At 42.0% G+C, this 25704-nt stretch overlaps 1 protein-coding gene and 1 long non-coding RNA gene across 6 annotated transcripts in view; one reads left to right on the top strand and one right to left on the bottom strand.

Annotated features, from left to right (window-relative positions):
• Window positions 1–3102: 3102 nt before the first annotated feature.
• The window catches only part of SH3TC2 (SH3 domain and tetratricopeptide repeats 2), a 60237-nt gene continuing 37635 nt past the window's right edge, over window positions 3103–25704 (top strand). For all 5 annotated transcript variants that reach the window (XM_048491408.1, XM_048491409.1, XM_048491407.1 and 2 more), the window contains exons 1-2: window positions 3103–3159; window positions 24683–24802. In XM_048491408.1, coding sequence (XP_048347365.1) covers window positions 3132–3159; window positions 24683–24802 — 148 coding nt within the window. In that variant the 5' untranslated portion in view covers window positions 3103–3131. The remainder of the gene's footprint in view (window positions 3160–24682; window positions 24803–25704) is intronic.
• LOC125429872 lies at window positions 9284–10831 on the bottom strand. Its single transcript, XR_007244058.1, has 2 exons — window positions 9462–10831; window positions 9284–9414 (listed from the first exon to the last, which is right to left on the bottom strand). It is a non-coding gene; the product is annotated as an uncharacterized LOC125429872 (long non-coding RNA).

Below are 25704 nucleotides of genomic sequence, written 5' to 3'. Positions count from 1 at the left end.
AGCAGAATTATCTTATCTATTGTACAGATCCAGAAGCCCTCTCAAGGCAAGGAAATGAAACTCCGCCACCACAAGGAAATGAAATGCCCCCAACACAGCTAGCTTTTCAACCATCAGTTGAGATGGCTAAGTGTTAGATACACACCCCTTTTTCTGCCATGGACCAGTGAAAATTTTGGCCTTCCATACCTAAGCATCTCTTCACCTAGAAATGGGTTGAGGCCCAGATGCATCGAGAGTGATGTGAAGGGGTTTCTCCTGACGAAGTGCTTTAAGGATCACACTGAAAGAAATTGGATGGACTGTGGACTACTGGAATTTCACTTACATACCAAGGTGCAATTTTATGCTTGGGCGAGGGGTGTGTGTGTGTGCACATTTCAGTGCTTGTCCTGGGTGCTACTTTCTATAGATATGTTCCTGAATGGCTTGTAACAGTGAAGTCTGCTTCTACACTTTTTGATTCTGCCTTTTGCTATGGAAGCTGCCTATTTGCAATCACACATCAAGCTTTATACGTTTCACCCTGGGTGTGGCTCATTGGCTCTGGTGACATCAAGTTCTGAACCTAGTGTCTAAAATTAAAGCGAAAACACTCTTGTGTTATCACCCTGCCCCTGCACACTTGTGCTATAATCTGCCTTCCACACATTCAACTCGGCTTTTCAGCAGCTGTTTAGAATTATTCTATCAGCCCAGGAATGAGCATGTGTGATTTTCTGTCCTCTTTGCCAGAAATCTGAAACTATAACGTGTAGGCTGCAGAACATGATAAACCTTATATTGTTCTTCAGGAAGTCCCTATTTGAAATCTAATGTAGTCAGAATGCGACTCAGGTGGGCCTGTCCTATTCTATTCCCTCTGTGCAGACACAATGATTTTTATGATCTCTGAGGATGCAGCCCTACAAAAGAAGCATCTGCTCCAGGAGTTCTGCAGGGAACAGGAATATTTAACATAAGAAGCTGCTGCCATCTATTGACCAAAAAGAAGAAAATAGGAAAACTTATTTTTAAAAAATTGCAATAATTTGATAAGAACTTTTATATTAGTGGAATGCTACTAGTGGAGAGCAGCAGTGGCGTAGGAGGTTAAGAGCTCGTGTATCTAATCTGGAGGAACCGGGTTTGATTCCCAGCTCTGCCGCCTGAGCTGTGGAGGCTTATCTGAGGAATTCAGATTAGCCTGTACACTCTCACACACGCCAGCTGGGTGACCTTGGGCTAGTCACAGCTTCTTGGAGCTCTCTCAGCCCCACCTACCTCACAGGGTGTTTGTTGTGAGGGGGGAAGGGCAAGGAGATTGTGAGCCCCTTTGAGTCTCCTGCAGGAGAGAAAGGGGAGATATAAATCCAAACTCTTCTTCTTCTTCTTCTTCTTCTTCTTCTTCTTCTTCTACTAACTAAGGAAAGCTCTTAGGAGAGATTTAAAGTTTCTATACTTTTTTCAGCTGCAGAGGTTAGACCAGAAAAAGATCTTTTTCTCACCTGATGTTGATCTGTACAGTTATTGAAAGTTATTCAGCAACATGGCACTTGTGAAGATAGCAGTTATTAATAGTTAGATTAGATGGGTTCAATTTTTTTTCAAATGTAGGGTTTTCTTGGCAAGGGATGTTCAGAGATTGTTTATCATTGTTTGTGACTGTGTAGCAATCCTGAATTTTCTTGGTGGTCTCTTATCCAAGTGCTAACCAGGGCTGACCCTACTTCGCTTCCAAGATATGATAATATCAGATTAGCCTGGGCTATCCTGGTCTGGGCCTAGGATTTTATATAGGGCATAATTTGACATAAGTATTATCTAATTCAATTTACACAAGAACCGTGGATGCACAATTCCTCAAATCCTATGCAGATATATGTATTGTGACTTCACTGGCTTATTTCACTGGCTGACTCCTTCCTCCCATACATCCAATGTCTGCTTGTTGGACAGTACATGTGCATTGTGGCATACACCCTAGCTTCATTCACACAATCTGTATATTGCAAACTGCAATATAGAGTTTATACAACTGAAAAAAGAGCAGAAGAACAAATGCTTATTGGAATATATACACCTGACATTTTCAGTCACTAAAAAGTGCTCATGGACAACTTTCTCTCAGTGTCCATGACAGAAGCTGCTAATTGACAAAAGCAGCACAAGCTGATTGAGCAGGATTTGCCATAGACAATCGTCAATACTTCTTTGTCATCAGCTATAATGACCCATCAATGACAGTCACATCCACTGGGAGCTACAAGAAAGCAATATTTAGTTCAGCCTTTGTTGGTGGCTTGAAAAGAAACTTTTGAAGAATAATTTTTCTTGTACTCAGATTGGTGAGATCTGGACTCCGGGACACAGACTGATATTGTCATGGAACTAAAGTATATGGCTGCAACCATATCATTTCTTCCAGACTGTACTTTTAATGATAAAGGATTTCTTTTCTCTACAAGTGCTGCTTCATAAATCTCTTCAGTTCTCTCCTCTAAAGGAAACTGATGTTGCAAAGACTACCATGAACTTCCCGCCACACAGGAAACAGGAAGCAAAACAAGTAAAATAATATCCATTCTCCAGAATTGACAATTTGCCAGTTTTGACCAAGCTTGAATTTTGTGAAATGTTTAAGATGATGCAAAAACAGATCTATACTGAAAACATTCTTACCCAAACAAATTCATCTGGAAATAAGGTGGGATGATCCACATCCAATTAAAACTCTAACTGAAATGTGTTTAGACTGGCAAGAAATGAGAAGTGAAATTCAGTGCTTCTTCAATTGCTTTGAATTAGCTTTGTAAAGAACAAAAGTACAGCTTGAGATGTCTGATACTGTTAAGTTTGGGTACCTCAGGACTTTCCAGAGAGGAAATGCAAAAAGCCTTTTTTCTCCTCTTTGTGTCTTGCAGGAATATGTAACAATGGGCTTTTTGACTGTCTGCCAATGAATCTCAAAGTGGGAACTGAACTCAGGGTTTACTGAGTTATTTCAATGAGGTATGCTGGTGCCATATCTCCTATCAAAGTTCCTGTTAGGGATCAGAGGGAGGAGTTGCATTCATGCAGGAAAAACAAACTGCAAGCCAGTTGCATCCATCGTATGTGCGTGTAAAGTATCATGCAGTCCCAGCTGACTTATGGCAAACCAAGCAAGGGGCTTTCAAGGTAAGTGAAAAGCAGAGGTAGTTTGCCATTGCCTTCCTTTGCAGAGTTTTCCTTGGTGGTCTCCCTTCCAAGTAATGACTCTGCCTGGCTCAAGAGATATGATGAGATCAGGTTATATCATGCCACATTTTTAAAATTCTGCACAGCCAATCAGAAGCCTTGTGGGCAAAAGTCCCATCTGGCCCTGCCCACTTCCTAAAAACACTTGGAGGCACCGTGGTATCCATGAGCAGTAGGTTGGAGACCCCTAATATATATCTTGGGAAGGGATTGCCGCTCAATGCTACTGCACCAACTTTGTACATAAATGGTCTCAGGTTCAGTCCCTGGTATCTGTCAAGAAAGGACCTTGGATAGCAAACGTAGGGAACAATCTCTGTGACTTGAGAATTCAAAGAGCTTCTATCAGTCAGAGTAGGCAAGGCTGAGGAAGATGGACCAATATTATGGGGATGATATGGGATGGCTACTGTCTTAAAACCACAGGCAGAGTTTAAATAGTGGCCATTGTTTCCTTTATTCCAGGTATTTCCTTCTCAGATTACAATCACTCAAAGCCATTTCCAGAATGCTTTCCCCCATATATTTTGCCTTGTCTTTTTATGATTGCACAATAGCTTGACATTTTTCAGTGTTCTATGTGCTTTCATTATTCCTATGTTAAGAACTTGTTCTGGAGTCTAATTTGAGTAGCTTCAGTCAAAACTTACTAGGTCACATTGTGAACCTATTTGTATCTATCCAGTAAACGCTTATATATTATCCTACCTCTCTATCAAACTGTCAGTGAACAGTGCTTAAAGTTTAGTGCTAAAAAGTACTTTAGAGCCATGAACTAGTTTTGAAGTACTGGCATCAAACTGCACAGCTCCTACCCTCCTTAGCAAGTCTCTGAGGCCCCTGGCTTTGTCATCTGGATTTCACTGCAGGCCTCATCTTCACAAACATCCCACTGTGCAGGTTGATGTTTACACTGTACCTGCATCAAAAGGCCATTGATTATCCTGCATTATTTATGAATTTAAGACTGCTTAGCCTTGTTGAAGATGCAAGATAGGGATATTTCTAGCAAAGCAAAACAAAATAGCCCGTAAGTGAAAAAATCAGCTACAAAATAGGACATGAGGCAGATGGTGGAACAAACCAATCACAATTTAGCAGCATCTTATTCAGCAGTGGGAACACGCAACCCACCAGGAGGAATTCCCCACTGAAAAGGTATAATTTTTAAAGCAAGGTGTATTTCTGCAAGGGTCTAGAATTGTCCTGTCCTTGTCATCCTGTGAATCCGAGCTGGAAAGAAGAAACGGAATCCGGAAGGGTTGGTATCCTGGTTCTCACTGAAGGCAAGACTGCCTGTGGGTTTTTTTTTTAATCTTGCATGGTTGTTGTGGGCTTCTTCTCTTACAAGAGGAAGGGTTTGCACTGTACTTGGGTTTCCTTAGATAGGAGAGGCCCACAGCATTATAACTGTCTGCTATACATTGGATCCTAATAAGAATGTGCTGGGAAGTTATGTTAATTAGGGAGTTAAAAACATCTGTGTATAATTGGTAGCATCATGAATTTTAGTATGAGCATTCTGCTACAGCACTTGGTGCTGAAGTTACAGGAGGAAATTTCTTTTTAGCCTGACCTAAATAGTTTGAATTAAACAGAATATACAAATAAATCCTAACAACCGCATCACAGTTTTGTGGGGATAGAAAATGCTTTGCAAGATTCAAAATCCTGCTGTTTAATATATTAAAGCTTGACATTTCTCACTTTAATAATATTTGTTGTGATTATAGATAGGTGCTCCTAGGGAATAGCTACATAGGCATTTAGAGGCATTAAGGAGACTGACCCTTCTTGAAACAATTACTTGGGTTGAAATGGATCATGTGAAGAGTGATTTCTACTGGATTACGGAAATAGTGTTCTACAGCACTACATCAATACTTATAGTTACTACAGTTTCATGACTGCTTTCACACTCATTGGTTAATGCATTTTCAATGTAACTATAGAAGCATTTGCAATTGGATTTTCTGGTTTCACACAGGAAAAGCCAGTTAGAAACAACAGTTCATTGAGAATACATTATCCAGTGAAGTCTGAAAAAAGCCAATATCTGGGAGTAAATTCTCCCAAGATTAGTTACATTTTATGTAGTCTATTTCAGTACCTATTTGAATGTGCAAAGGATTGCCTCCCAAAACAATCTGAATACAGTCCATTAGCAGAGTAGACCCAAGAGCTTGAACTTTTGGCTTGCATGAATTGGTGCTGTAGTTGCCATACTTTTGAAAAGAGTCCTTTGTGCCTATGAGTGGGTGGTGGTGATATTAGTAGGGGGAATGCTCATGTACAGATGTGTCCAGTGGTTGGTCCCACTCTTTTCCCTAACTGTTGCAACAAAAATGCACACCCTCTTCTATGTCTTAATCCTTAACTATAAGTTACTGTTTACAGTGTTAGTAGGAACTTGTGATGTGCTATTGGGATGACTGTCTAATAACGGCTATTGCATACAAAATGCACAGAATCTGATTTGAGGTGCCACTCTGTTATTGATGCTGCCTTGCAGTATTCCCAGGAACAACCTCTGATCATAACAACATATGCAATTAATTACTTAATTCATGTTCTACCAGTTGACCTCCACCCCCTCCTATTGAGTGATGTGAAAAGAAGTCTTGGAGAATGATTGTCAGAAGGTAAAATTTCTGTTGCACATCAGACTCTTATCTTTGTGCTTTCCAGATAAGAATAACTCTTTTGAAAACTGCCCTTTCTGCAAAGATAAATAATTCTGAAATGAAATGTTGTGATCATTACTTGGGTAACAATAGATGCTAAAATGATGCTTCAAATCAAAGCAGGTTGCCTTAGGTATCAGAGATGAACCACATATTTTCCCAGGGTTTCACATGCCTGTTTGGGAATTTGAATAAATTAAATTTGAATAAATTAAATAAATTAAATTTAGATTCTTAAATTACTTGTGAATATTAGACCATGGGCATCTCTCTCTCTCATACCTGGGTTTTTTAAAATGCTTCCATAACCACATTGTCTCAGAATTTTATGTATTTATTTAAAACGTTTCTATTCCATCTTTCCACCTGACTAGGGTCCACAAGGCAGTGAATGTAAATACATCGAAACATTTAAGAAACAGTTAAAATTATAACATAATTAAAGTAACATAAATATACAACACTTGAAGGAGAGCCAGTTGGGGATGCACCAGACAAAACAAAAAAGTGTTCAGCTGCTGACGAATGACATTGATAGAGGGAGACAGATGAATCTCCCTGGGGATGGGGTTCTAAAGTTTTGGTGTCATGACTGAGAAGCCCCTTTTTCAAGTTGCCACCCATCTAGCTTTAGATGGTAGGGACAACTGAAGCAGAGCCTCCAAAGAAGACTGGAATGAATGGGGTAGGTTCATATGGAAGGAAGCAGTTCCTAAGGTGTGTTGGTCCCATGCTGTATAGGACTTAGTTTGAAGGAAAGTACCAGCACCTTGTATTGAGCCTGGAAGCAGATTGGAAGCCAGTGTAGATGAAACAAGACTGGAATGACATGGTCTTTATGACTCACCCCAGTCAACGGTCTGGTTGCAGCACTGTGTACTGATTGTAGCTTCTGGACAGTCTTCAAGGACAACTCCCCATAGGGAACATTGTAGTGATCTAATGTATATGTTACCAGGGCATAAATCCCAGGTGACAAGATTTTTTCTTCCTATGTAGAGCTGCAACTGCTGCAAGTGTCAACAATTCAAAAACGGACTGGTGGAGCAGTAGGAGTAAGCAAAAAGTTCCCTTCAATCTCCTGCTACTTTAACAACGTAGGGAATTTGCATTATGGGAATGCACTGTTGTGATTAGTGCAGTGCGGAGTGGGGACAATGAGCATGGGCGTGGTAGATGAAATTTGCCTATGCCACCTGCTCATCTCATTCGATTGGCAGCTGTGCACTGGAGTGGTGTCTGATTGGCTGTGCACTGCTGAATGTATATTGGAGCCTGGTTCCCAGACTCCAGTCTCTTTAGAGACCTTTAGGTTTAATTTGAAGAGGTTTAGTCTTACATACATACTGTTTCATCAGCATGTCAAGACATCTAGAAGTAGTTTTTTTTTAACAAGCAAGGATGATCTGGGGAATTTTGGGCAAGGGGCTCCCAGTGAAAAAGTAGAATGAAAGAAATATGCTTAAACACAAAACAAAAAACATTACTTCGGGATGTTTTAGTTCCTTTTAAATCATGTGTAGTAATGTGACCAATACTCATAAGCATTCCATGAAATGAGATCACTTTAAATCACAACTGAAGAAATTGTGTGCAGAATAAAAGAATACCAGTGTTATTGCTGTTCTAAATTAATATTCCGTTCAGTGGTATTGAAACCTCATTAGTATGTCAGACTCACACGTGCAATGTAACATGCAAGAAGCTTGCAATGCCACCATAAACCAGCCTTTGTGCATGGTCGGCCAATGAATTCAGAACCTGACACAAACTTCTTTTAAGATGGCTTGTTTTCCACACACATTCCTCTGTACCAGGAGAGAAGCTAAAAAGCACTTTAAGCAGCATATGTGAGTTTGATATGAGCCTTTCCCTACTCAGCATTGACTAGTAACTGAAATGCAAACAGCATTTTGTATCCTGCCTTCTAAAGACTCCCAGGAAATCCGTTCTGCACTTAGGCATTCAAGGAACAGCCTCCTCCCACCAACATGCCTTGGCATAAGCTGCTAAATATACCAGGTAGCTAACAACTGCGCAAGGAACTCAGAAATGCATTCTTTAGATTCCTCTCAAAAGTATGTCTGCCAAAGGTTGGAATTCTAGGTAATCCATAAATTTAACAACCAGGTCAGAAGGGTTTCCAACGGCAATGTATTTACAGGACATCTCAGAATCTTCATGAAATGCAGTAAGATTATGTATATTGCCTAACATAACATGATATTAAGTTGTACAACTGTTATATCCCATAATTTAAAACATATTTTATGTCATTTTTCCACCTGATCAGGGCCTCCAAGCAACAATCTGGGGGAAAGGTCAATAACCATTACTGCCAAAAGAAACAAAAAAACCTTTACTGCTGATGGAAAAAATGGTTGAGGGAGTCAGACAAATCTCCCTGGAGAGGGAGTTCCAAGGTTTTGGTGCCACAATCAAGAAAGCCTTTGCTTGGTTGGCCACTTATCAAGCCTCAGATGGCATGAGCAATTTAAGAAGAGCCTCCCAGGACGTCCAGAGTGAGCTGGTAGATTCATAAGGGAGAAGGTAGTTCTTATATGTTGGTTCCAGGCTGTACAAGGGTTTAAAGGTACAGGCTGTACAAGCACGTTGACTTGAGCTCAGAAGCAAATTGAAAGCCGCTATAGATGGAAAAAGACGGGTGATATATCCCTATGACTCACTCCAAACACTCTGGCCACAGCATTGTGTACCAACAGTAGCTTCCAGACAGTCTTCAAGAGCCATCCCATATGGATCACATTGAAGTAATCTCGTGCACAACAGTGGCAAGAACTTTCCTGCCCAGGAAGGGCCACTGCTCATGTTTCTTAAAGGTACCCCAGTCACTGTTGCTTAGAATCTTAAACTGCAAACCTGGTCCTTTGGGCGGGGGGGGGGGAGGGGGATGTAGTTCCATCCAGAATAGGACACACCTCAATTCCTAGGTCAGCCCTACCCCCAGTAATGCCTCTGTTTTGTCAGGATTGAGTTTCAGTTTGTCAGTCTTTCTGTGCCAAAATTGCCTCCAGGCACCTATTCAGTTTCCACTGCCTTCCTAGGATTTCTAATGGTAAAGTCATAGTAGTAATGGATTATGGCTCCTATGAGTTGTATGTTTACAGGGATATTGTTGTATCACTTATTTTTATACATGCATTGTAGAGGCAAATAAAAAGCACTTTGAAAGATGTCCTCATGTTCATGAAACTGGAAACTAGTATGTCATCTACAAGGAATTTTAAACAGCTTAATTATACAAGTTTTTTTTTTAAAAAATCATACATTATTTTTTCATTAAAATTCAGTTTTCCATAAATGTACTGCAAAGCAGCTAACAACAATCAAATGTGCATCACTACAGAATAGAAACATCATACTGTCGAGTGGTTTTATTTATTTACTTATGGCCCACCTTTCCTGCAGAAACTCCAAGAAGATCACACCATGTGAAATAACGTAACCAGATGACATAATAAGACATTCAATAAGCAATACCGCCCTGAGCCTTCGGGGAGGGCGGTATACAAATACAATAAATAAATAAATAAATACAATAGAGCTCAAATTACATAATTACGAAAACAATGCAAATGGAGAAAAGAATCAGACTTAATTCATCATTAACCATGCAGAAAATGGAATTACATAATAGAATAAAATGTCAAGGAAAATTAAGGGTTGTTCTTGGCTCTTCATTTTGCTAATATTCTCTCTAAATATTTGGAAGTTGCAGGTAGCTGTGTTCATTCATGCAGAAATCCAAAGCTGACAGCCATTATAATGACTTGTATTAGTACTACCCAAAACAACATGAAACAAGTTGTATACTTCTGAGTCTTGTCATAAGTTTCTCTACAGACCACCAGAGGCAATCCCACCACCCACGGTTTTCTTCCACTTTTTGTTTTTGTTAACATCCAGATGCTAAAGAGTTCTGGCAAACTTTGAAAGCTTGCTCATTGAATTCTTTGTTAATTTAGTTTGTTTCAAAAATGGCATTACATAGGTTTTGTTTTGATTTGCTCTACACACAGACTGGTAGTTGTTTTATATGTTTACATGTTAATGGCACAATTTCTGCAACAGTCACATATGTCTCCGAAAGGCATTGTATACAAAGTTTTGTAACCCCTGTCATCCATATGGTCACATTTTACAGCCCCAAACAGATAGGTCTACTTCTGTACCAATATCACAAAATCCCTTTCCTTCTAGTTTTTCTTTGTACTATTGATGCTACCTTCTTTGTAAAAAGCAAGTGCTCTGTGATTTCCCTTGACTGTATATCACCTATGATCATAACTTTGGGGAACTAAGACAAACCTTGCTGAGTTAAGACTGACAGCTGTCTCCTTGTTCTGTGTGCTCCCCACTTTCATGTTTTTCCATGGTGGTGCCTCATCTCTGGAACTGCCTCCCCATAGCTCTTCAGCCAGCATTTGGCCTACCTAGTTTCAGGTACTATGTAAAAACCTTTTATATCACCCACACTTTTTGTTGTCTTCTCTTTGTTCTCTTTTTCTTGGCTTTTTAATAATTGATCTGTGATTGTTATATTATTGCTCATTATGGTATAATCAATGCTGTTGATCATTATTTCAATGGACATTGTATTGATTGGAAGCTGCCATGGAAGCTACGTGGCTTAGAATTTTGCAGGAGATATCTCAACAAGTGAATGATCAGTTTCTGAAAATTGCATGAGAGGAGACATAGTTCATATCACATGCCTTGATTTGTCATCCTTCATTCTTCCTTATCATCCTACTTCCTGTTTTAAAAATCTGAATACTGCACCTTGAGAGAGACTGAGAAAAAATTGAGAAACCATCTGGAGAGAAATTCACTCAGCTGTTGTCCTGAACTTCCCCTTTCAATCAATACTGAAACTAGATGTTCACAAGTTACTGTGAATGCATGTACAACCTGTGCACAGTAAACACTGGAGCTTTCTTTTTATGTGCCTTGAGTAATTCTTACGTTACATTCAACACATGTAGAATGGAACGTATGAACAAAGTCCTACATATATCCAGGTACTGGTCTCTGGTTTCATTAGTAAAGTGAATGCATGTTGGCTCTTTTTTACAAACTGGTATAGAATTGGAAAGTCCATAAAGGCCACTTAGTCCAACTTCCTGCTCAATGCAGGTTCAGCCTGTAGCATCCCAGGAACATGTTTAAACTCACTATTAAATTCAGTGTTTAAATTCACCTGTAATTTAAACTTACTATTACGAGTCCTGGCCTCCCCTTATCCACTTGATTCTGCCCACACCCTCTTTGGTGGGAGGTTTTCAGAACTGCACACAACACACAACTGTGCATGCAGGTATATATAGTGAATGCACATATATCCTGCAACATCTGGACAACTAACTGTTTGAAGCCGCCCCCCGCCCACGCCCACAATAAAGTGGAAAGGGCGCTTTTTCTGGAGGCACGCAATTCCACAAAATCAGCACATTTCAAAGGTAAACTAATATAACATTCAAGCTTACAATTATTGGAGAAGAAAGTGTGCATACAATGGAAACGTGGAAGACTGTACAGGGGCAGGGAAGAATAAGGAAGGAAAGAGAAAGCCTATAGCTGCTCCGACTTTGCATACGTACACTGGAAGTACAGAGTTGCACACGTTTAATCCGCAATGCGTGAAGCAGCCTTAACCCGCGCCCCTCTCATTCAGTTTCTCTCTCTCACACACACACACACCACTGTCCTTGCTTGCTTTACTGACCAATGGCAGCCTGCAAAGGCAGATCTACCATTTCAGTTGATGTTTAACCAGCAGTGAAATTTCTTTCCTCTGTTTCAAGGGCGCAGCCTGAGCTACGGGCAATGAGGCCTGGCGCAGGGGTTCCGGTGACCGGACGGGCCAGAATCGAGAACTGAGCCAAGAGCCCAGGCAGCCTCCCTGTCCGGTCGATGGCAGCCGAGCGGTACACAACCACGGCCCCTGTTCAGCGCCGGCCCCTGGCGAGCTCTCGGCCGTTTCTTGGAGTCACTCTTTGGGGAGGATTGTTGAGCCCCACTTGGCGTCGGATCTCTTCTCTCCCGAGCTGTTTACAGCGTGGCTCCTGGGTAACTCACTGACCTCACCGTAGAGCAGCCCTGCTGGGAAAAAGGAGGCTCCCTCCCGGCACGACTGATAAGCTGCTCTCTGAAGAAATCCTTTTTCCTCCAGCGAGGGAGGGGCAGAAGCGCACGCAGGGCCCGACTGCTTAGTAGGGCCGCCTCCTTTCGGGTCTGCCGCTGGGCTGTGGGGTTTCTTCGGAGGTGGCGCGGCTGCCGAGCAGCATTGGCGCGGGGAGCCATCATGTTGGGGCGCGCAGGAAACTTCTGCACATGAGCCAGCAGGTCAGTACAGCTACTTTTGCGCTTTGGGAGGCTCCCCTCACTACTTTCTTATGCAAACTCTCAGCCCGGAGGCGGTAGAGCGCACGGGTGCTGCAAACTGTGCTTCAGTCTCGCAGTCCAGCCGGGCTCTGGAGAGACCTCCGGTCTGACCGAGTGAAGACGGGAGGAGCTGAGGCTGCTTCCATACACGCAGAATAAGTTGTCGAAGGCTTTCACGGCCGGATTCAACTGGTTCTGGTGGGTTTTCCGGGCTGCGTGGCCGTGGTCTGGTGGATCTTGTTCCTAACCTTTCGCCTGCATCTGTGGCTGGCATCTCTGGACACTGTGTAACAGACTTCCCTCTGTGATACACCTCTGAAGATGCCAGCCACAGATGCAGGGGAACCTTCGGAACAAGATCCACCAGACCACGGCCACGTAGCCTGGAAAACCCACCAGAACCACTTTCACAGTTGTTTGCAAGTGGATCTTGCTATTTTACATAGTAAAATCCAGCTGCAAAGTGCATTGAAAGTGCATTATTCTGAATGTGTGGAAGGGGCCTGAGAGGTTACCTAGACGTAGCTTTTCTCCTGTCCCGCTTCGGGGTGGCTGCTGTTCTGCCTTAGCAGGCATCTGTTGATTCACGACAGTGGCCTGTGATCTCTCATTGATTCTGGGTCACCACAGCAGAGGGCACAATCCACGCTCCAGAGGGACAGCGACTTGCTCTGTGGTAGCGAGACAAAGAGGGGTCTTGTGGCACCTGAAAGATTGACATATTTTGTGGTATTGTGCTTTACAGCACACATCATCCCGGGAATGATGTCATCATGAAACTGTTGAACATGCCACAACAGTCCATCTGAGGTGGTGCAAAATGCCACACAAAATGTGCTTTCTTTACCATATGCAGATCTTTTGAGCAGATCAGGTGCACAGTAAATATGACTGGGGAGGCAGCCTCCTTAAAATCCTACCCTTCCTGCAAGGAGCTCAGGGTAGCAGTCATGGGGATATACTTGGTAAAGGCGGAATCTGGAACCAGAAACAAAATCCATTTAATACTGTTTTATTAGGCTCAAGCTAAATGACGCAGAACATCACACAAGGTTTCAAGCTCATCAGAACACTTCATCAGGCTAGATACCCTGTTTCTCCGAAAATAAGACAGTGTCTTATATTAATTTTTGCTCCCAAAGATGCGCTATGTCTTATTTTCAGGGGATTTCTTATTTTTCTGCTCCACAGCTGCATGCTCTGGTCGACGAGCATGCTTCCAAACAAAAACTTTGCTACGTCTTACTTTCAGGGGATGCTTTACATTTAGCACTTCAGCAAAATCTCTACTACGTCTTATTTTCAGGGGATGTCTTATTTTCGGGGAAACAGGGTATTACAAAAATTTGAAAATGAGGGAGAAAGAAAGCAGATTTTCCCAGTCAAGACCTTAAGACCCAGTCTTGTCAGCCATGATGACAGGCTCACAGTTTAATGCTGTAGGTGTTGAATTACAGAACTTGCTTATCCCCCCTCCCAATTGCTTTGGCTTCAACCACACTTTGTTTGGTATTTTGCTACCATTGTTCTGTATCAATCATTCTCAACTGGACTAGCTTGTTCACACAGGAAAATTCAGCTACAAAGAATTGATATAACACAATGATCTGCACTAGTCAACAGTGTATGGATGCAACACTTATGATTCAAGTTATGTTTAAAAAAGTCTAATGTCAAGGTCATCAGTGAGTTTTGGCCACCAGAATCTCTAACACTAATCAATAAAAAATTAAATAGAGGCTGGTTCAATCAGATCAGAGGTCCCTGGAATCCTGTTTCCTACAGTGGCCAAATAGGTGCTTCCAAAAAGCCTACAAGAAAGGCAGGAAGAATGGTTATTCAGAAGCATCCTTCATCTCAGCTTGAAGGTTACTTTTAAGTATCATGCCCAGCATCATAGACCCTTCCTTCATGAATTAGTGTAGTGTAGTGAATGTGGAATAACTGAAAACCTGAACCAGTATGCATCTCAGATACTGGACCACTGCCATGTCCATTTAGAGAACAGTGTTCTAAAAGTCTAAATACAAGTTTCCATACTGTGCTTTATTGTTCTAATGTACTCCAATGGCATGCATACATACTTTCCAACCAAAAAATATTTTGACATTAAACGGTGATTACTTGGATAATGTGTGTGAGGTTCTTTGAACTCTTGCAGTCACATAATAATATATGTATTCTTTAGAAATTCATCATGAAATCTGATTAGATGTTACAAATAATGCTATTCACCCCTCCCCCTGCCCCTTTCTGTACTTACTTGCCAGGGGAGATTAGGGAGCAAAATTATGGAAATTTCTAGTTATAGAGAAAAATCTGAATGCTCCATAATTACAATCTGCCACAGATTATATTATGGCTTCCAAGTTAGAATCCAGTGTACTGAATGTGTATCAGAGAGTCACATTATTAATGTTTTTAATGTTTTCTTTAAAAAGAACAGGTATCTTGCCATCATAGGCAATGGATGGGTTTGCACAGCAACCTATTCTTTGCAACTATACCTGTTCACTGGATGTTCTCTTACATACGACCTGAAGGCCAGTGAAGCAACAGTTACTATAGATTGTCTGCCTTATGTCATCTAGCCCTATTAGTTTGTTCTTCCCCAGCACAGTAGGGAACTTGCTGTCAAAGAGTACAAAATTATATGCAAGTGAAAATTTGTACCTCATGGAGGATGACTTTCTTTGCTTCCTTGCTTTATAGTGAAGAAATATGTGCCCATATTCATTACTCCAGATAGGCCCAGATTTCTCAGACAAGCTTACACTTTCCCTCTCAAAACATTAGAAGACATGGTTGTGATGATTGGTAAAGATATAGAGATGGACCGTTCCTGAACATCATCCCAACTGTTGAGGACCAAGTTCCCCAGTTTCATGTAAGCAGACAATACTTAGCCACACAATCTAGTGGTAGCTAGTAGACAGAGGCAACTGATTTAAAATCTAATCAGCTTACGCAACTCATAACCACATGTTCTGTGATGATCTGGCATAGATAACAGTGGATGCAGTGTTGATCTATATCTGTTACTGCCTGAGAAACTAAAAAGCTCAAGAGTAGGAACAATTTCCATTATTGTTAGTTGAAGATGAGTGATATCCAATAGTAGTGTTGGAAAATTTTCAGCTGGCTAGTTTATCATCCTGATCTGCTGAATTATCTACCATTGGCTATCAGTCTGTGAAAGAGCCAGCCGTTTCAGGTAAAACTGAGAACGTGGTTTTTTTTTCTTTTGGGTGGCAATGGGAAAGCGTTTGAGAAGGATAACTATAAACTGACCCAATATTGCAAATAAATAAAATAGGGAAAATCTGTGCAGTTTTCCTGTTCTTCCATGTACTTTCTGTATTTTTGTAAGTATGTTCTTTTTCTAATCTTCAGCATAGGGCTGAATGCCTTGGATTCAATGATGTTAATGAGGGTTTTGCACTAAACAAATTCAGTTCCATTTGTGATGAGAAAGTCAACAGAATGCCACCCCCAAACTAAAAAAACAAAAGAGTAACAAATTGACTATGGTATATATCAAATTGCTTTTTGCGTGTTTATGGTATATGGCATGATCCATCCAAAAGTAAGCATTTTAAAGTGTTATTGATTTGAGTGGAAGTGGTAAATGTGTGCTTAACTCTTGTCCTTTAAATTCAATAGGATTCAAAAGCAGGGATGCTGAGAGTTTAAAAATTACCACAATTGATATTTGAACTTACTGTGACCAAGCTACATGTGAAACAAGTCTCTCATTAGACTGGCTTGATGTTTTACCCTAAAGTTCAGACTGAATGTCACACCAAATATCTAATGCTTGTGCAGTATCCTCTTCTGCAGGTTTTCCCGCCTAAATTGTTTGTATTCTACAGAGTTTTGAGCATATGAAGGAAGCCAACCAGAGCTGCTCATTGTCCTGCAGAATGAGAATCTTGTGATTCTCTAAAGCAGTGATTCCCAACCTGAGACTTCTGTCTCAAAAGTGGGCCACAAAGCCTGAGAAAATGGGTCTCGTCAGGCTTTTACAGTTTTGTTGATTTGATCCTGCTCTGCTTTTTCGAGTGGGCCATCACTTCAAATGGGTCACCACACTAATTAATTTTGGACTTGTGGCTTACTTATGAGGGCCACTTCCTTAGAGTACAATGGGTTTCTTCAGTTCCCATGGGACAACACAAAAATTCATATGCATTAACTATTTCAAATCAGAACAGTTCACCTTCCTTTCCTTATTACAAACAATGGGCAAAGAGCAGAAGCTATGCAGCTTTGTGACACTTCTTTTGCCAGCAGAACAAACAAACTTCTGACAATGAGAATTTGGTGGATGCAAGAGAAGGCTCCAGTTTGTGTGATGTAATGCGAAAATTGTGCATGTGTGAATCCGTCCATATCCAGACAGTTCAGCTACCTTTGCCATCAGTGTACCCTGGACTAGGCAGTTATAAGAGAAACAGAGGTCTCATGTTTGTAAGTCACTCTGAAAATACTGTAAATTGTAATTTTTTAATTATGTGTGAAATGTTCTAACTGCAAGAAGCAGCCAGCCAGGTGGGAAATGTGATGGAAAGCAGTCTGAGATTGTTGATGTCAGCTGAACACATTTTAACTGTTCGAATAATGGTGAACGATTTATTCCAATGTTTGGTCACAATTATTGTAACTGGCAGGCAGACCATAAATCTGAAGTACTTGTTTAAAAGTGCTTAACTTTGGCTGGACTGTGCATAATTTGCAGTGTTACTACTGGTATTTTGGAGGAAAGTCTTATTATTAGCTTGGATTCCAGCATGGACATTGAGTTGTGTGTTCAATTTTTTATTATTAGAAAAACCCTCAGCCTCCTAGATGTGAGCTCTGTAGCTTTCAGAAGTCACAGTTTAGTAACAAGGAATGCATCTTCTCTGCTTTTCAAACAAGGCAAGACTTTACTAGGGGGGAGGTACCTGTTTGCAGACAGTTGTACTAAAAGTTCAAAAATGGCCAAGAGAAAACTCTGAATACCATCTTATTTACCTTTGTGTTCTCATATAAACTGAAATGGAATTTTTTTGGTACTGTTTAATCAAAGTAACAGCAGGAATAATGAAAAACAGCTATCAGTTACTTAATCAGAATTTGCTTCTCTTTCCTTGGATGATTGAAAACGGAGGGGTGACTGAGGGCAGATGAGAGGACTGGGGGGCGGCAGTTTTTTGCTTCTAATGGGACCCTTCACTTACTGTTTTCAAAATGTAGAAGGAACAGAGGTGAATCACCTACTGAAAATAATACACATCAAGCTTGCCACAGACCTGATTGGCATAAGTAACACCTCACTTGCAAAATGTGCAAATTATGGCACCCAGATGTGTGGCTTTTCCTTATCTGTCTCTTTAGAGAACTGAAACCTCTTTTACAAGGAGCATATGGATTTTTCCTCACCGCCCACTAAAGCTTAGAATGCCAGGAATGTAGTGTGGAAACCAGCCTGGCATTTGAGATACAATCTGAAAAGGCATTGAGGGGAAATAAACCACTGGGATTGTAGAGCTGAATATGGGCAGTCACTGCAACTTGTGAGATGGGCCCAGGCATACCTCCCACCTCCCAACTCCACCACAGTCATCAAAAGATGTATTGTGCATTGAGAGACTTGTTTCCCAATTGCTTACAGAGTACTTTTGCAGGCCTGATATGCTGGATTGCACTGGTCTTTTTCTGGTGCTACTAGAAAGGATAGACCACCAGCCTTGGGGCTGGGTGGGATGGTGGACACATGGGCTGCTGTTTTGGTGTCCCTTTCCATAGGACATTTTCATTGTGGTCCACAGGTAAGTGACCTGCAGCCTTCCTCTCTCCTTTATTCTCTCTCTCTATCTCTTTCTCTGGTATTTGCTTATGGCAAGGCTGATTTAGACATTCTGTGTAGACATTTGCCCTTTAGCCATAGTGAAACAACTGTACATGAGTGGACAAGCAACAATTTGAAATCAGATCATCAGATAGAATCTGTCAACCCACCAGGTTGTAACTGTTTCTCTCCTCTCCACCCCACTTTTCCACACATTCTCTGCTACTGGTGTCTGAAGTGAAGACCCCCCCCACACACACACACACACACTCACACTAAATGGAAGGACCATTATCCAGTTTTTGCTTCAGATGATGGGTTTTTTGACTTCTCTAATGGAAAATATGCTATAGATTCCACTTCGATCCTTCCTGCTTTATGACTCTTTGGAATCATAATCTAGGTTGCAGAAGGCATTTATTCGTTTTGCTAGATTTTGTTTTTAGTGTAATTCCTTGTGGAGCTAAGAACTCAAGTAGGATAATTTAGTGCATAGCGTTGTGGTAAGATATAATGATTTTGAATCAAGGGGCATGGAATGTTTTGGTGTCATTATTGTTCTTTGTACCATTCATAATTTACTAAACCTCTATCACATGCTACCCATTTTAGACGTTTCCCCTCTAAACCCCAGTTTCTTAGTCTCTGCTTCAAAAGGAAAACATTCCTTCAACCTGATCATTTTAGCTACTGTTTTCTGCATGTTTCCAGCTTAATTAAAAAAATAAATAGGCACACTGAGTTCTAAAGGCAGGCATATCAAAGATAGCGTGATTGCATTAGGATACTTCTCTTTTTAGTTTCCATGTGCTTCCTCATGATTCCCAGTTATGATTTGTTTGTGCTGCTGCTGTCAGTTTTTATTTTGTTTAAGATACACATGGGGATAATAATCTTTTCCCCCTTGGTTTAAAATGACACTTTTTGATAGTTAGAAAAGCCTTCATGTGATTTTCACCATGTTTATATTTAGTGAAACTGGGTGTTTGAATAAGATGCTGATAATCCAAAGATGAGACCTCAAAAATACTATGGATTTTCAACCTCAACTGCTTTTACATGGAAATTAATTTCTGTGTAGCTCTCATTGTTGTGGTGAATTCAGAGGCATTTGCAGTGGCGATGATGTACCCACATGGAAGTTTTTCCTGTACTTTTCTTGTCTCAGACTTCTGTGGTTGCCGTTCCCCCTCTGCCACAGGAAAGCTTCGTTGAGGGTGGGGAAGTTTTCTTTAAAAAATTAATAATAGTTACATCACTATTGGATTATTATGTTATAATGCTCCAATTTCCAGCCTACATTAAAGAAAAGGTAAGTCTCCAATCCTTTTTATTGCAGAGTATTAGAGAGAAATGTACAGCCAGTATCTTTTCCCTTTAAAGTCTGCAATGAATATTGCTAGAGATTTCCTTTTTAAAACCGGAAACTAGTACATCATGGCAAAAGATTTGTTTAAAATACTATAGTTGTCTTGTATTTCCCATTTTTTAAAATAAGATGTCTGATTGGGGGGAAGGGGTGAAAGGCAGATGTAGAGATCTGAGGCTAGGAAGGTGTGGGAAAAAACTGTCCCCCAGCAACAAAGGAGATGTTCCCAGAGTAGGCAGAAAGGGAGACAGGGAAGTAAGTGCCCCAGAGCTCTTCCATCCAAGGGAAAGCAGGTGGCATGGCTGCAAAGCACTGAATGCCATTTTCTTGACAGGTTGTCATTGTTCAGTAACCAGGGACCACTGGGTTCTTTCTGTAAAAGTTTGGTTACTATTTGCATTTTAAATCTATCTCTACCTGTTTCCCTCCACCACTGCCTCCTAAAATTTCCTCACCTCTATTAGCAGTCAAGGTTTCAATGCTGCAGAAAAAGGCCATTGGGCAACTTTATCTGCCTTTTTCTGAAAAAGGATTTTACTTCAGATATTTTCTCATTGATAAGAAAGGTGGTGGTAAGAGGCTGATACTGGACCCCAGATTTCTCAACAAGAATTTAAAGGTTTGAATATGGGGGTAACCAGTGGTGGGGTCCAAAAATTTTAATAACAGGTTCCGATGGTGGTGGGATTCAAACAGTGGCGCCGCTGCACACACGCACCTCCAGTCCCTATTGGGCAGGGAGGTTGCTTTAGTAACCCCTTCTCGGCACTCAGAAAAAAATTAGTAACCACTTCTAGAGAAGTGGTGAGAACTCGTTGGATCCCACCTCTGGGGGTAACTTCTGTGAATATAAAGTGGTATCTTTTGGGTAGCTACAGCTCCTCATCTATATATATATAAAGCTAACAGTGTTTTTGTTGATGATAGTATACCTCAGTAACTGCTGGGCCAATTCCTCTGAAAATTCCCAGCCACTATAGTCAGCCAGGCGAGAGTGTTTTGAGATGTTCACATACCTGAAATTTCACACCTGGCCCAGGTAAAACGCCTTTTTCTTGGTGCTCCCTGGTGAAGGACATGCAGCTGCCTGTGTGTAACTGTCACCCTTAGAATGTTCGTGCTGCTTAGAATGTTCGGTCAGATGGCCAGATAGGAGCAGTGGAAACAGTACATAGGCAGTAACTCGAGTGGAAGTGAAACACATACACACACATACACACGAGGGAGAAGGAAGGGAGGGAGAGGGAGAAGAGGAAGAAGAGGAAGAAGAAGAAGAAGAAGAGGAGGAGGAGGAGGAGGAGGAGTAGTTTGGATTTATATCCCCCTTTCTCTCCTGCAGGAGACTCAAAGGGGCTTACAATCTCCTTGCCCTTCCCCCCTCACAACAAACACCTTGTGAGGTAGGTGGGGCTGAGAGAGCTCTGAGAAGCTGTGACTAGCCCAAGGTCACCCAGCTGGCGTGTATGGGAGTGTACAGGCTAATCTGAATTCCCCAGATAAGCCTCCACAGCTCAGGCGGCAGAGCTGGGAATCAAACCCGGTTCCTCCAGATTAGATGCACGAGCTCTTAACCTCCTACGCCACTGCCACTGAGAGGGAGGGGTGGCATCAGAGGTGGGATCTCACAGGTTCCCAAGAGTAGGTTACTAATTATTTGTGTGTGCCAAGAGGGCGTTACTAATTGGTGATTTTGCCACAAGATTTTTGCCTTAGTTATGCCCCTCCTCTCAGCAGTAGTGCGCAGAACTTGAAGCAGTCTAGCAGGAGGTGCACCGGCGTGCGTGACAGCCTGCGCCTGCATGCATTCATTTCCCGCCCAAGGACCGGCGCAGCGGCTGCGTCCCTGCCACAGCCCCGCCCAGGAATACCCCGCCCCTGGAATACCTGGCCATGCCCCTGTCGTGCCCCGCCCAGCTCCATTGGCGCTACGCCACAGTTTGAATCCCATACCATGGGGGAACCTGTTACTAAAACTTTGGATCCCACCACTGGGTAGGCATGCAAGAGGAAGAGAGGGAGGAGAGGAAAGGGACAGAAGCTGGAGGCATGCAAGGGAAGAGAAGTGGGAGAGAGGGGAGACAGTGAGGGGTGGCATGCAAGGGAGGGGAGGCAGGGGCCCAGCATCTTGATATGACTCCACCCACTCTAGCGGAGGAAAAGGGAAGAGGAGGAGGGAGGGGTGGGCATGCAAGGGAAGAGAAGTGAGGGAGGGAAGAGAGTGAGGGGCGACAGGCAAGGGACGGGGGGGGGGGGCCAGGCACCCTAGATTCCCTGAATATTGCGGTTACAGTTAAGAAAACCAGGCACGCATTACACAGGAGTAAGCTCGGTACAGCAACCGTGACATACTTTGAATGGCTGCGTCACACCCCTCAGAGGGTTTCCTCAGAAGCGAAACCCATTGCCACAAACCAAACTTACTCCCAGGTAAAGGATCATGACCAGCCAGCCTAGATGTGTGGGTGGGGTGCCTTTCCATCCCCCCCCCCCAAGGAATACGGGCACACACATCAATGACATTGCACAGTTTCAGGCTGCGTGTTTGCATGAGCACGTGCTGCTGGCCTCTACAATTGCTTTGCTGCTACTGTTCTTTTCCCATTTCACCACAATAAGCCACAGCAACGCGTGGCCGGGCCACGCTAGTTTTTACTAAATTCATGTCAGCTGTAGTTACATTCTTAACTTCAAAGGGCTGTGCTGTATATTCCTATATGGACAAATGACTGTTTGTGGCTTCTTCCTACCAATCTTTGGAAAATGACCTCAAGACCATTTACTTTAAAGTGTCAACTGGGCACCTCTCCACATGATCTCATTATTTCCCTGGATGCTTCTTGAACACCTGGAGGGCTTCCTATAATTAATTGTGAGTTGTGGGGCATTGGTTGGAATATGAGTCTAGGATGCACATAAATCTTTTAAAGTCAGTGCAATCAAGTATCCTGTTGCATCTCTTTTAGCCACAGTCACTGGAAAACATAGTGATGGATAGCATGGCAGCACAGTTTTACATCAACGAATATGAGGGTATGGGGTCCTTGTCTCCTTATGCTGAGCTTTTCTAGTTGTGACAATGGGGCATAAAATGCAACATTTCCCTGTTGGCCATCCATGTGGCAGGAGAAGACAACAGCTCTGTGGATTTCCTGTACAGACAGGTTTTGTCAAGTCATGAGTGGTCCCTCAACCCACATTATTTACTTCCCCTTTTTCAGCGAATGGGGATTCCCTCATATCAGTCAGTTTGCCACCAGAGCCTATGAAAAGTATCCTCTGTTCTGTTCCAGGGCAGGGACAGACAAAGAGTCATTAGGAGATGTCTTCCAACTGCTTTGGTCACATTGCCTGTATTTTATCTTCTCTCCTTTCCCTCTGCTCCGTAAGACTATAGCAATATTGGTCTCAGATTGTTCAATAGTGATTCTGTTAGCCCCCTGTTGGCCCAAGAGATTTTGGTTTCCCACTCTATGGAAGCTATCTCAGAGGCATTTCAGGGCCCTTCCAATGGAGGATGGTCTCTTCATGATATGGTCCCTACTCCACCATGGGGTTCCTTCCCTGCACCTAGCAGCACAGCTAATCCAGTCTTAGGTCCAGGCCTAGATAGGATTGCAGAGCATCTTGTAAACCTTCTACATGTAAGTCTTATGTTGCCAAGTGGATGCATTTGCCAGCTGGGCACAGTCTTAGTATCTGTGTTTTGACACTTGTTCCTTATGACATTTTCATTATTTCTTATGGTTAAGAGAATGGTCTAGCCACTAGTTCTATCAAGGTACATCCAGCTGCCATCTCTGTATTCCATGTTCCTGTTGACTCTCATGCTGTGTTTTCAGCTCTGGACTCCAAGAAATTTTTGAAAGATTTGACGAAACTGTTTCCTGTGTTTAAGCTGCCTCTTCCTGTTTGGAGTTTGTCTTTAGTTTTGTCACCAATTATGCATAAACCCTTTGAGCCACTAGCAGTGTCTAATTTTTCAGTTTGTTGCTTTTCTGGCTGCTGTAACCTTGGCAGGAGAGTGGGAGAGTTATTGGCTCTGCAGGTTGACTCCCCTTTTACCAGGGTCACCCTGATCAGATAGTGTTACACACTCGTTTAGAATTTAGACCCAAGGTAGTTTCCCATTTCCATATGTCCCAGGACATTACATTACCTGTTTTTTCCACCAAATCCTCAGTCATCAGCTGAACAATCACTCCACACACTTAATGTCAGAAGGGCACTCCTTTTTTAAAGTTGCACAAGTTCATTTAGATTAGACAAAAAATTTATTTGTTTGCTTTAAGAGACCTAAAAAGGGTAAAGCTGCTTCTTTGCTAGATGGGTAGTTTCTGTAATTAAATTGGCACACTGCAATGCTCAGGTGGACTGTACAGTTCAAGTTAAGGCTCATTCCACCAGGGCTCAAGTCTTGTCATTTACTTTTGCCAGGGTTGAGGTGCAGCTGTTGAGATACAACTGTTGGGAGAGCAGTTTTACAATGATTGTCTCATTGAAAAAGCCCATACCCGCCTCCATGGTAAGAGAGCTTGCTATTCTCCCATGTGGGATTGCACTAAAACCATGGCAAAATCTTGTTTTAACTAAAATTTCAGTGGAGGAATTTTAATTAGTTTATTCGAACTACAAAATCAGTTTCAGTTCTTATCTATATTTATGGACTTCCCCCTTTCAACACAGTTGGGACTAAAATAAATGCTAACACATTTGTGGTTGGGAAAGGTTAGCCTTTCAACCAAACTTGGTAAGTTTGCATGCAAGAATAGTACTAGTCCTTGTGACGAGAAGGAATTAATCTTGCCTGTGTGGTGTAGTGGTTAAGAGCAGGTGCACTCTAATCTGGGGAACCGAGTTTGATTTCCCGCTCTGCCACTTGAGCTGCGGAGGCTTACCTGGTGAACTAGATTAGCTTGTGCACTCCAACACAGCTGAGTGACCTTGGGCAAGTCACAGTTCTTGGGAGCTCTCTCAGCCCCACCCACCTCACAGGGTGTTTGTTGTGAGTGGGGAAGGGAAAGGAGATTGTAAGCCCCTTTGAGTCTCTTTACAGGGGAGAAAGGGGGATATAAATCCAAACTCTTCTTCTTTATCATCACTGCTGAATGGCAATGAATTGCAATTTAACAATTTGTTTCTGTCCTTCTCTTTTTTGATCCATGTACTTTCCAGGTGAAAAATATTCATCTTCTTCCTCAGTTCAACCTGTGCTTCTGGCCAGTTGGTCCAGTCTGTACCAGTACACATCTGAGCCTTCAGAAAAATGTTTCCAAAAGGAGAAGATGGCATCAGGTAGTGAAAATAAAACTTGTTCTCTGTTGCAGAGCTCAGAAACATTAGTAATGTCACAACTGGTTGCTGAATTGAAATGGAAGTCTTCATTGCAAGACTTATGTTTGCATAAACAGAAAGAAAACAGAAAGAGGTGAAGTTGAGACTGTCCCACTAGACTCAGTTGGAGGGCTGATGAAAATGAGTCAGGCCCCTTCCGCACATGCAGAATAATGCATTTTCATTCCTCTTTCAATGCACTTTGCAGCTGGATTTTAATGTGAGAAATGGCAAAATCCACTTGCAAACAATTGTGAAAGTGCATTAGTCTGCATGTGGGGAAGGGGCTCCAGAAGGCTAAGCCTAGGGCTGGCGAAGTCTCCTAATTCTGCAAAAATCTCACATGTTTAGAATGTGGAAAGAATATTCACAATCCCACTAACACTGAATGTACTCATTTTTGCAAACCTTTCTAAATTTGAAACACTTTTTTTGTTTCTGTGTTTATGTTTGAGCATATACGTGTGCGCTTGTGCACATACTTGCTTTGGAGTAGTGAGCTAAATGCTTGTCCCTGCTTTGGCCTTGGCTTGCGTGGCATATCTGAACTCTGTCAAACTTTACACTTCAATTGCATCTGCTGCAACTAAATCAATTTTAGACTTGTGGATCTCAATACCTATGTGTAAAGGCAGACATGCTTGCCTGTTTTTCTTAGCATTACCCCCTCCACACACCCTGCCACTGGAGATAAGCTCACTACTTCCTAAAACCATGTATATGCCTTTCATACTTTATTGTGAGTGGAGTCATTGCAAACACAATTGCTACTCTGCTCAGTGTTTTCCTTAGAGAGACACCACATGGTGTGGTGATTAAGAGCTGTGGACTCTAATCTGGAGAACCAGGTTTGATTCCCCATC

Source organism: Sphaerodactylus townsendi, linkage group LG03 (genome assembly GCF_021028975.2).
Source record: "Sphaerodactylus townsendi isolate TG3544 linkage group LG03, MPM_Stown_v2.3, whole genome shotgun sequence".
NCBI lineage: Eukaryota > Metazoa > Chordata > Lepidosauria > Squamata > Sphaerodactylidae > Sphaerodactylus > Sphaerodactylus townsendi.
The sequence above is the reverse complement of the archived record's forward strand: the minus strand, read 5'-3'. Positions and strand labels throughout refer to the sequence as shown.